This window comes from Sinohyriopsis cumingii, chromosome 1, assembly GCF_028554795.1.
Source record: "Sinohyriopsis cumingii isolate HCF-2022 chromosome 1, ASM2855479v2, whole genome shotgun sequence".
NCBI classification, from domain to species: Eukaryota; Metazoa; Mollusca; class Bivalvia; order Unionida; family Unionidae; genus Sinohyriopsis; species Sinohyriopsis cumingii.
In genome coordinates, this window is record NC_142961.1 from 124,240,785 (window position 1) to 124,253,546 (window position 12,762).

A 12,762-nucleotide genomic window follows, 5' to 3' on the forward strand; every position below is an offset into this window, starting at 1 on the left:
TGATTTAATTTGATTTTCAGATTTAAATTTTTTGTGGTCCTTTTTCAGGCCAACAATGATCAAGTACAAAATAGATAACATCCGAGATCTGATTGGACCAAAAGTGGACTTAGAGATGGTATACAATAATCCTTTATGTCGGCTAGAAAAATCAGTGTCATAAAGGATGGATATGATATCATACAACAAAAGTTTACCACAAATGTGAAATTTTAAAAACTGGCAGTTTCCAAATTCACAGAGAAAACGTCAACACTATACATGCTGTATGACGTTAAAATGAGCAAATACAATATTTAGATATTTGTGTTGGTCCCATGACATCCTTACATTCTATTGACTGTCATGAATTTTTTTTCTCAATCTTGTTTTTGGTATCTTTTACCATATTGGACTTGGACATTTTTTTAAAAAACTTTGTAAGAAAAGCTACTTAAACTTCAGGTGGACATATTACATTTTTTGCATATTTATATGAATATCTAGATGAACTATTTAAACTTTTAGGCCCTTATAAATAAAATGTACATATATTTTTAACCCCCCAAAACTTTGTGGATACATGTGCAAAAAAATCATTTGATTTAAAGAACTAAAATTGAGCAGGCCATTTTATTATGTAGATGCAATTGTACATTTTTCAGGTCATTTTTGGGACTTCTATTTCATTAAATGGTTGTTTGCATATTTAAGCAAAATTCACTTTGTGTAGACAAATTAGTTTGGTAATCATATGTGTGTATATCTGAATATATTTTGAAGATTTTTTAAAAGTGCAGTTTTGGTTTTTTTTATATAATCCTTGTTAGAACAGTAACTATAACTCTTTAAGTTAGACAAATATTAAGTTAGCATGGATGTTTGTGGGCACATGTAGATGGTTTTATTAAATTTCATACTATTATTGCTTTCTCTGGCACTGTAGAATTCACTTTTTTTAGACTTCTTTGATTTTAAGAAAAAAATAGACGCATTGTGTTTGTTTGCTAATTCTTAAGGATTCAAGATTTTGCCTCTAAATCCCCTTTTGGCAAACGTCAAACCTTGTGTCTAAGGACCAGTGTCATAAAATGACAATAATTTTATCATGGGGGTGAGACATGTGCCTTTTAGTTCAAAACCAGATTCTATTCTAGTTACGGACTTTTTTGCTAGCATACTCCATGTCCAGTAGGGCTAGAAATTTCTCCAAAGCATTTAGTTTATTACCTATAAAAAGTATCTATGAAAAATTGCCTGACAGTTGATGGATTGTCCTATTCAAAATTTCAATTAAAATATGAAAATATATTCACAATGACTGACCAAAATCTGTCACCAATTTTTGTAATCTGTCCAGTCAATGAAGACGCAATATATTCTTGGTAAGTATAGAGATCCTCGTAATTTCAGAGAGAAACCATATGAGAATAAATTCAAACATTGGATACATTGCAAAATATAACATACAATAATTTTGTTTGGAATTCGGCACATAGTCTTTGTAAAGTCCCAATTCATGCCACAAAGAACCGTTTAGTTAATGTAGCCTGGCATTATAAATTCACTGCAGACAACTTATTTTAAGAATAAATGCCATGTTTTCTATACTACGCAATCGGTGAAGCTAGCTTTAATAGTTTGATGGAAATTAAGAGCTTATGATCAATACTTCAGAGAAACCACTTTTCCAGGACAATGAATTTGAATGAATTTTGTTTGCGCTAATACTGCTGTGTATAATGAATTTCAGAGCAAGTAGACAAAATCCTTATACCTAATTCATTCTCCTCCACGATGATTTCCAATAAGGAGATTTATGATGATTCAAGGACAATGCCAAATGATTAATTTGTTTGGAGAACCAGATTTGCTCTAGAATGATATTGTATAAAATCACAAATTAATTTGCATTAATCTCATCGATTCTTTGATGCTAGAGAGAGCATTTGAATATTCTTTTTGCAATCTGATGGAATATTTTTATGCTTGTGAAATTTGTGTGGCAGTTTAAAAATTAATACCTGAATTAAACAGACTAAACATTAATTTTAGTCCACAGAATTGAGACAGTAAATTACATTTTCAAGATCATTCACTGGGGTTTCTTGTTAGTTGATAGGTAAATATGTTGATAGGTAAATATGTCTTGAGTTTCTTTTAAATTTTTACTAGAATGCATATATTACTACTGCTTAAATCAACATTTATTGAACTTCATAGCTAGAATTATCAAAATATTTGTGTCCCCTTTGATGGATGGAGACATTGTAAGATCAGAAATGATTGTAGAGGATTTAATTTAATTTTTTTCCGTCATGGGTAACAAAAATCTGCAAAACTAAATCCACCTTTGGAAATAGTATCATTGAACAACTATGGTATACAATGTTACCCCAACATCATTTTATCATCATGAAATCATCTGTTGACTTGCAAACCACAACCTTTTATGGCAATGTAATATGTTTGACTTTAAAGTATTGTTTTTGTGTTTTCCAACCACCTATATTGTCTGTACATCATGTATTCACTGAAGAATGATAGCTCAGAATTGTCAACTGAGACAAGAGCAAATAGGATGTTGTGATTTTTTGTGTAGGTCACAAGACCTTATTACGTTCTAGTGACTGTTACATTCTAATGTGTATTTCATGGATTTTTACCATTTTAGATGTGGAAATGTTTGTGAGCATATTCAAGCAAAAGCTACTTTACTTTCATATACACAAAATAAAACATTTTTTTTGTGTGCATATTTGTATGAATATGTAGATGACATACTTAAGAGTTTTAGACTGGTATAATTATGTTATTTCTTTGTACAGATATGTGATTGTATAGACTTGCTCATCTTTTACAACCAAAATCAAACCATGCAAGGATGATTAAGGAAAAACCATTCTAGTTAAAGAAATAAAATTCTGCAGCATTATTCATATTATGTAGATGCAATTATAACATTTTCAGGTCAGTTTCTGTCATTCTAAATTTTTCTACATAATTTTCGGGAGCTCATTTTGACAAATTGGTTGTGTGCATAATTAAGCAAAATAAACTTAAGGTAGACAACAAAGTTTGGCAAACATATCATATTCACTTAAATATATTCTGATTAGATTATTTTTAAATGCACTTTTAATTTTGTTTGGTCTGAGACTCTTTTAACATAATGATTCTTAGAAAAATTTAGCAATAACCAATTAAGTTATATAAATATAAACTTGGCATGGATGTTTGTAGGCACACGTAGATGATTTTTTTAGATTTGCATACAATTATTGCTTTCTGTAGCATTGTAGGATTTTCTTTTATACTTATTTGGTTTGCAGTGTTTTAATAAAAACAGATTTATTGTATTTGTTTGTTTGTTATTCAGGATCCAAAATTTTAGCCTCTGAATACCCTTATGGCAAATGTCAAACCTGCTGCTGGATATATACTTTCCTTGCGCCAAGTACCAATGTCATACAATGACAATAATTTTCATGTGGGGGTGAGACTTATACCGTTTCATTAAAAACAAGATTATGTTCAAGTTACAGACTGTATTTGTTATCATACTCTACATCCAGTTAGGCAAGAAAGTTCTCCAAAGCATTTAGTTTTATTATCTATAGAAAGTATGTACAAAAAATTGTTTAACATTTGATGAATTGTCCTTTTCAAAATTTTAAAGTATGAAAATATATTTACAATACCCAACAAAAATCTGTCACCAATTTTTGTAATCTGTCCAGTCAAGAAATATATTCTTGTCAAGTATAGAGAACCTCATCATTTCAAAGAGAAACCATACAAAGTTAAATTCAAACATTGGATACATTGCAAAGTATAACATGCAATGCTTTCATTTGGAATTGCCCACATTGCTGCATAAGAGTCTTTGATAAGGTTCCAATCCACTGCCAGGAATAACCATATAATTAACGAAGCCTGGCATAATACATTCACTGCTGACAACCCATTTTATGAATAAATGCCATGTTTCTTAAACTACACAATTTATAAAGCTAGCTCTGATATGTTTGATGGAAATTTAGAACTTATGAACAATACTTCAGAGCAGCCACTGTTCTAGGAAAATGGAGAATCAGTCTGAACGAGTTTTGTTTGTACTAACACTGCTGTGTATAATGGATTTCAGAGCAAGTAGACAAAATCTTTGTAACTAATTCATTTTCTTCCAAGATGATTTCCAATAAAGAGATTTACAATGATCAAATGATAATACAAATGCTAAATGAGTATTTTGTTTGAAGAACCAGATTTGCTCTAGAATGATATTGTGTAAAATTACAAATTAATTAGCAACAGTTTAATTTTGTTGATTTTACAGGGAGCATTTGAATAATATTTAGGATCATCATAGTTCACCTAGAACATTTGAACAATGAAATTTTTCTATTTTTCTTCATTGGTTACTTGGAGTCCAATAAAATGTTGATGTTCCTTCCAAACAATTTGCATTTTCCTGACAAAACTTGTCCTGAATGTTTAATTTGCAGTAATTCAGTATTTTATCTGTGAGCATTTGGTTTATCACTCAGATTTACTTTATTAATGCAGGTAAACTTAATTCACATATCTATAATACAGCTGTGCAAATGTGTTAAGAATAGAAAATGTGATCTGTTAAAGTCAGAAATAAAAATTATTATATATTTCACCCATAGTAATGCTACTAATACTGTTTGGGATGTGTTTTTTGACGATGTTTTCAATTGTTTTAATGCGTAATAAAATTTTGGTGTGGAGTAACAGTGCCTCATGTCTTAATTGTAGTCCCTATTTATGACATTAAGATAGTGTAGTGTTCGGTGATGAGGAATATAATCAATAGTTGCCTTACTTCGTCATGATGTAATGAACTTCATTATATAGAGGCGTAATGAAGTAATACGTGGCCTTGTAACTAATGTAAGCATTTTAATTGTAGTATCATTGCTAAAGGTACATCAAACATTGGAAACCTGTATGGTCGTATTTGCAGTTGTTTTTGTACTTGTAATGTATGGTCTTATTTCAGTTCATATTTCTATGCTTCCATGGTCTTATATTCAGTAAATGTTTGTGCAAATTGTCCCCATTTTTTTTCTTCTATAGGATGCAATTCTACCTGAAGTAACAGATAATAATGAATATAAATATGCAACCGAGTTATTAAAACGAGACAAAGATGCATGGTTTCCAATGCACTACTAGATGTTCATTATATATATGCATACTGATAACGTGGAGTGCATCAACTTGACTTGGATGGTAGCTTATTTTTAAACAAAATGTTTATACTTAGTTCACTTTAAATTTGGCACTTAAAGTGACTACACACTCATCATCTACTAGTGCCACCATTGTATCTGGGTGGTTCATAGAGTAAAGATTCATAACTATTACTGTTTATGATTTTTGTCAGTTGCTACTTCACTAATATTTCCATGACCATTTTGCTTCGTGCTGGAAATGTAACATCATCGTTACCTGGTAAGGTCTGTAATGAAATATGGTAATTTGACAGTGTGGTTTACTATGGAAACCTAACAGACTTAATGACAATCCTGTACACACATCGTTGTTAAACTGGTGACACAAGGGCAGTTGGTTGCCAATAGACTGACTGAACATGGAAAGTTCACATGACCAAGTGAAATATTCAGAATGGGGACTGTAATGTTGTTCTACTGCTAAAAGGCTTAAAATCAAGATTTTTCACTGACCCACATCATCAGAATAATTGAATGTTTACTGATCCTGCCTAAATTTCACTGATCTGTGGTGACCGAACAGAAGCCAGCTGTTTCAAATTCAACATTTATTATTTATTAACATAGTAACTGTATTTCACAACACTCACTGAAAGAATAAAGTTTATTTTCATTTTCTGAATGTAAGTCATCATCAGCTCTAGGCCCAAACTATCATATTCCTCAAATTTTGATCCAGGCATTTCTTAGGGTATGATGCTGGGTGTATGCTATGCAGCACCCTCATTATTCCAGGGATGATTTATGAAAAGTTTTACATCCATCAACAAATAAAGTAACCGATGCATGTTCATATTTCTCAGAAAACTCCATTCAAGAAGTGTGCAACATTGAAGTTATATGAGGTGATTCCTGAATCATACAGCCATTTGCATGTATTTTCCTATTTCTAAAACGTTTTTACTCTCTTATCTTGACCATATTTACTCTCTCCCCCTCCTCTTCCTCCTCCTCCTCATCTAATTTCTGATGTTTCAGAGGCAGCAGCACATATTGTTTATACTTCCCCACTTTTCTGATTGTCATTTTACAATGCACTGACTACTTATCAGCAACAATACATAAAAAAATCTAGGGTAATTCTGAAATATTTGCTGAGTCAGCTAATGCGAAATTTTCTGATTGGCTACATCTTCGCTAGCCTGAAGGTTCCAGTGTGATAACGCTATCTACATCTTGGTGTATTGAGCTGATATTTTTGTGCTTCGGGTCTGTGAATTTCACTGCATGAGGCAGCAAGTCACCACCTCCAATCAAAATTAAGTTGTTCAAATTTGAACACTATTCCTGTTTAAGACAACGGGAGCACACAATTTGAATGGACTCAAGTAAATAAAAACTTTTCCACTGCCAGTCCGTGGTTGAATACACACTTTTCACTCAAATAAAGCTATAATGGCTTCCCTCTGGTACATATTCGTATTTTCGATGTTAAACTTGCAAAGTAACATTTTTAGGTCAATTGCCCTCACTATTTTTGGCCGATGTATAATGCACCACGCTATTGGTTAGTTAGCATTACATACCAAAGAAGGGAGCTAAGGAAATCCAACTGATGGTGCTAGGAAAAAGCACCAATATATCTATATGATCTGCCAAGGTGTATATATGAATTTATCGTATGGTAACCATGGCTAGTGAAGAGGGACTGACCAATACTAGCATCATACCCAAGATATCAGTTGTTATCATCCATCAGTGTTTGAGGGTATTACACCATTCTAGAACCACATGTGCAATGACTGTTTTGACAATGATCACACCAGGTTTACTACATGCATGGAATAGCACGTGTCAGTGGGGGGGGGGGTATGGTACCTCATCAAGTGCAGGATGCTGGTAGATACTCAATTGCACAATAAAAAGATCAATTTACCATGAAAGGGAACGATATCTCATGTTTAATTTTATACACCTGACACGGGAGCACTTGTTGACAGTAACTGTAATGACTGTCCAAAATTTCCACTCCTTCAATGTATCAATGACGGCCAAGATTTTAGTGTTCTGTCGCAAAATCACTGACTTCGGGTTAGGATTTTAATTAACTTGTTGAGCTCTCTGGCACCCATATATCCAAAACAGACCAAGACTGAAAGTGGTAATAGAATTATAAAACTGATATGGAATTTATTGCAGAAAAATAACAAAAGAACAATGTACGAGAGAAAAATACAAATTTGATGACTAAACGTGCAAATATGTAAGTACATTAATTTCTACAATTTGTCATTATAATATTTTAGTCCATTCTGATGCTGGCCATTTCTGCTGACCTGGTTATTTTTTTCCAACATTTTTGGAAACCTTTGGACACTTAAAATTTAGGTTGCTGGCACTGATAAATCTGGATTTTGATGGTGGTGGTGGTTTTGCCAGCAATGAAAATTGTGTATCTGTCTATCTTTGTCCATTTGTGGCATACCATGCCATACTAGTTGTGGAATGGCATGCTGCTCCATTGAAGGTGCTAGACACCAATCTCCATTGCGATAAATGGCACATCAGAGATGCAAAATTTTACTTTTCATTATATTTCCAATCTCTTTAATAAGTTCTGTGAACTTGTTTCAGTCCCAATTAACAGCTGTCTTTAACTTATGATTCACTGGCTCGCTGTTGTTATTTGTCCACTGTGCACTGATTAATCCAGTGCATTATGTACAGTAAACGTACGTGCTAATTTTTTTTGAACACGAACCTCTACCAATATGATTTGAACACTTGAAATTGTTGGAAATAAGGTTCCTAATTCTGAATCAAATTCCGTGTCATCTATGACATACACTAAAATGATTTGGAGTATTCTCTTACACATGCTCCATTTTTCTTGAAGATGTCACCAAACATTGTCATAAGTTTTGTACATAACACAAATTTGGCTTGCGGAAATTTGGCTTTCAGGGCGTTCGTCATGCTCTTTTCTTCATCAATTCACACAGTTAATCGAGCATTATGTACAAATTGATTGCTAACATGTGAGAAAAATTTCCCATAAGTTTCCTCTTTGGCATCAAAACGTATCATGCATGGCCCAAACATTACTGGAAAATCATTGGTTCTATTGCTTATCACACATCAGTTGTTGCTTTTTTGTAGGAAAAGAGCGTGACATAGAAATGTTCCAAGTTGAAAGTTATATCAACAACTAGAACATTCCCGTCATCTCCTTCACAATTTCTGATCTTATCCTCCATCTGATTGTTGATATAAACAATGACAACAGGTTTGTTGTGATTCGTCAAAATTATTTCTTGGGTGACTGGACTATTTTGAAGCTCACTTAAAACAATGACTACATCATCAGCTATATTTATTCTAGTTACTATTTTCTTCATGTTTTCCTTTCCGGTCTCTGAATTTCTTATCATTTATTTGTGTAGTAGATTTTTGAGCCTTGAAGCTGTTGTCTTTCATAAGTTTTTTCAGATTGTTTTTGACTTTCTCATGCTTTGCCATTTCAGCTGCTCTCTGAAGAATTTTGGGGTCTGTCCTTACATATGGCTTCTATTTCTTAGAATTTCCATGTTGTTTAAAGATCATTGGCATTTTGCTGTAGCATTCCACAATGGCCAGCATTTTGGTTTTCTACAGGAACAGAATCATGCAATCCAGCAATTGTTACGCGCTTTTTGAAGTTATTTGTATGCCATCTATTTCGTATAATATTTATTAAGTGTTAAAACACTCGATGGCTGAGGAAATATTGGTTCATATGTGATCGCACCATTGACAATTTTCTTGACACAATACTGTTCGTTTGCCATATACACACTACGTAATTTGTCAACAGAAATTAGCGACAACAAAAAGTCTAATTAACTTTTATAGCTAGTCGCTTATCATTAAGAGGTTAGTGTTAGGACTGGTCAGCCTGCTGTCCGGATAATGTGACTGTGTGGGATTATCATGCTACATGTCTGATGCCCCAGTGCTAGACATCACTATAGACTGCCACACTGCAGACAGCGTAGCGATATGACTGAAAAATTGTTAATGCTACGTTAAAAACCCAAATCACACACAACTGCTGTAGCACTTCTCCAATCCCAAACACCAGAGTCATCTGGGGAGTTTTGGGCACCATTATTATCATCAGTTGCTTCAACGATAATATATACGTTGCTTTTTATTCCGTGTGAGATGCTTTTTTCTCCTCTGTCAGTGGACATGAAAACTTTCAGTAATTCCTCATTGGTCAAGAAGTTTCCATGGCTGCTAGCTGGCATCATCGCTGGAAATGGAGCTGATTTATGGCGATTATTTACATCCGACACGTCATATAAGGTACAAGGATATAGGATTATCTACATTCATGTGTGGTTGCCGCTTCCATTGTGTCTACTTCAGAATCATCGGTTAGTAAAATGTTGGCCAAATCACCCAAACTTGCACTGCAGTTCAGCAAATCAGGAGTTAATAAATTATCGACCATACTGTTCTCATATTCTTCATATAATGTGGTCCACATCATCCTTATTAAGTGCCAGGAGGACCTTGATACAAAGGAGCTACATCATGGAACAGCAAAAACAGCTACACATCAGAGTGACAACCTGTCCAAATTAGTAGTTTCTTAATTGATGTAAAATTATGTAGACTGGCCATTCACCTTTGAAACCCTAAAGAAGATGAGCAATAAAGAAGTTGCAAAATCTAAGCCACATACGAGGTCAAACTGGCTGCCAGGGGGACTACTTTACTGTGGTCATCTCTACTGCAGCAGTTTTGAGACCCGTTCTGCCCAAAGACAATTGCAAACATTTTGTGATGGATTTTAAAGATCATCCGGTCATCCAGGCTTCTTTGACATCAGCAGCCATCTCTACTTCTATGTAAAAACAGACTGTGGGACAATATTTAATTGCTTTGTGTAACTGCCCTAGTGCAAACACCATGTATTTTTCCATGCTGTTTGAAATGTTTCTTATCATCCTGTGGTCATGCAAGTTAAGAATCATAACTGATGTCTTTATTGTTTTTTTGTTTCTGGGTAGATGAACAGCTTGAGGTTATATTTGTCGTAGGTCACACTGTGATGCTTGGCAGTAATATACTGTAGGAGTAGTCCCTCTGTCCGCCCAAAGTTCTCAAAGATGTGGCAGCCCTTTTGTCTCCCGGAAGATCCTCCAGTTGCTCCCGTAAATGATTAGTTCCAGAAGACCTCCCAGAATTATTCCAAACTGCATTCAATATGAAAGTAGCAACATTCTCTTTGCCATGGTACACCATCGGCTCCTTCCCGATTCCACCTCAGCAAAACTGTTTAGCAGAAACTACATTGAACCTTGGTTTCAATTTTCTGCGTGTAGTTCATGTTCATGTAAAATCAGAGGCTTGAATGTTGAGAGGTTCCACTGGTATCTTTAGCACTTCGAAATCTCCATAGATGTACAGTACGCATAAATAGTGGTGGTGGTTCTAAATGGCAATGCTGTTCTTGCATCATTCTGTGAAGGTTATGTCTTGTGACATTTTGCCTACACCACTGCATTTTTTAGTGTGGGCTTCCAACAGGTCAGCCAGCTGAAGACATGGAGGCATCTTTCCTTTGCTTACTGCGCTGCCTAGGTGACTCTTTTGCTCTGTCAGCATGCAGTTTGTGACCTTACCTTCCACTGATGTTTTGTGGGTGGAGAGCATTTTGCCAAAGATGATGGCTGCAATTTCTGGGTTGAAATGCTCAAACTTACCAATTTTACTAACCTTCACATGAAATCATTGCCCTAGAAACTCTTCTCTCCTGGGGTGGGGGTGGGGGTGGGGGGTACTTGCCTGGCTAGTCATAGTGTCTATTGTCTGTAAGTATGGGGCCTATATGTGTTTCACACTTATAACGAATTGTAGCAGAATGCACTGTCATTGGACTATAGTTTTGGCCTTCACAAATGGTACTTTAACACGTGCAAGTCACAAAATGTCATCTGGACACATCACATGTATTCCTTAAGAGGTGACCTTGAACTGTGCCACTTGCCTGGGAGCACAACCTCATCAATGCGTATAGCTGCAGTTTCATCGCTCATAAATTAAACCGTGACTTTGACAATTGTGAGTTTGGCTTCTTCATTGTACATCTTCTACTGGTCTAGTGTGGCTTTCTCCAGATACACTGTCAACACGATGCTAAACTTCAGACTGCTTGATTTCCTATGCATTAGGCACCATGGCATTAAGAAATGCCAAAACATCTTCAAGTATATGCTTTTCTGGAACGGTGGCATAGTAGTCTTTCATAATCAGTGGCAGGCATTGCTTATACCTTGAAATACAATGTCTATCCATTGAGACAAAAACAATAACTCCATGTGTGTGTGTGTGTGATTTGGATTGTTAACATAGCTTTAACAATTTTTCAGTCATATCGCTACACTGTCTGCAGTGTGGCAGTTTATATTGATCTTTAGCACTGGGGCATCATACTGCAGATATGTAGCATGATGTCCCACCCAGTCACATTATCCTGACACCAGGCCGACCAGTCCTAACACTAATCTCTTAATGCTAAGCGCCACACAAGGCAGCTGTTAACTACCATTTTTTAAGTCTTTGGTATGAATCGGCCGGGGATTGAACCAACGACCTCCTGCATCCAAGGTGGACACTCCAACCACTAGACCACCAGAGCAGTCAAAAACGATAACTAATAAACCTGATTTTAACAGCCAACTCAATGCCTGTCTATATACATTTTAAAACTTTGTGTATTGATGACTCAAGGTGAGGACACATGCTTCTGGTTTCTGCTTATAGATGTGGGTCTGCAGCATTAGAGATGCAGTTTATAAGAGGCATCATTTAACTACTACTGTAGTATAAACATCTCACAGTGATTCAAGTGTAATTTGTGTTGATTTTTTTATTTATTTAGACATATGTAGATACCCCATACATGTATGGACTTACCTACATATGTCTTTTGGTAGAAAGCTTAATAGCATGGTACTAATCATCAGACGAAAGTGCACTGAGGAACTGTTTGACTTCTTTCCACTGGCAATCGAGTGCTACCTCTTGACCAGTGGCAACATGTAGTGATTTGGGGAAAATTTGATTGGGCGCAATGTGATGGGCGGCACTATATTGCCAAGTGTTGTCACCACCACCACCACCACTACCCAGGCAATATCTTGAGATTGTTAACTGCAAATACTACCAAGTAATGGAAAACTGAATGGAGATGACAACCATACTATGGCAGTGGCTACCATTCCCCAACCACAGTGATCCAGTAACACAAAGCGGTTATAAATGGTAAGCCAGCCAAGGTGGTGTTGCTGTTTAAACCCATCTCACCAAATGAGTGCTGGAAGCTCAAAAAAAAACCTGTGACCACCTGGGGTGGAGGGAAGGTGGTGATGGTGGGATAAACACCTATTTCACATATAATGATATCTTCATTTTTATCTCAGAGGTAGTGTTGAGTTTCCACATAGGTTTTTGCCTGACATTATGTATTTTCTAGCTACTGTCAGTAAATCCCTCACCAGACCTGTGATCTTTACTGTTCTTCCATCTT

General features: G+C 35.3%; 1 protein-coding gene across 2 annotated transcripts in view; it reads left to right on the forward strand.

The window, feature by feature from the left end:
* LOC149807806 (phenylalanine--tRNA ligase alpha subunit-like) overlaps positions 1-4,740 on the forward strand; it is a 64,095-nt gene extending 59,355 nt beyond the window's left edge. For both annotated transcript variants that reach the window (XM_089970681.1, XM_089970673.1), the window contains exon 13: positions 49-4,740. In XM_089970681.1, coding sequence (XP_089826807.1) covers positions 49-163 — 115 coding nt within the window. In that variant the 3' untranslated portion in view covers positions 164-4,740. The remainder of the gene's footprint in view (positions 1-48) is intronic.
* Positions 4,741-12,762: the final 8,022 nt, after the last annotated feature.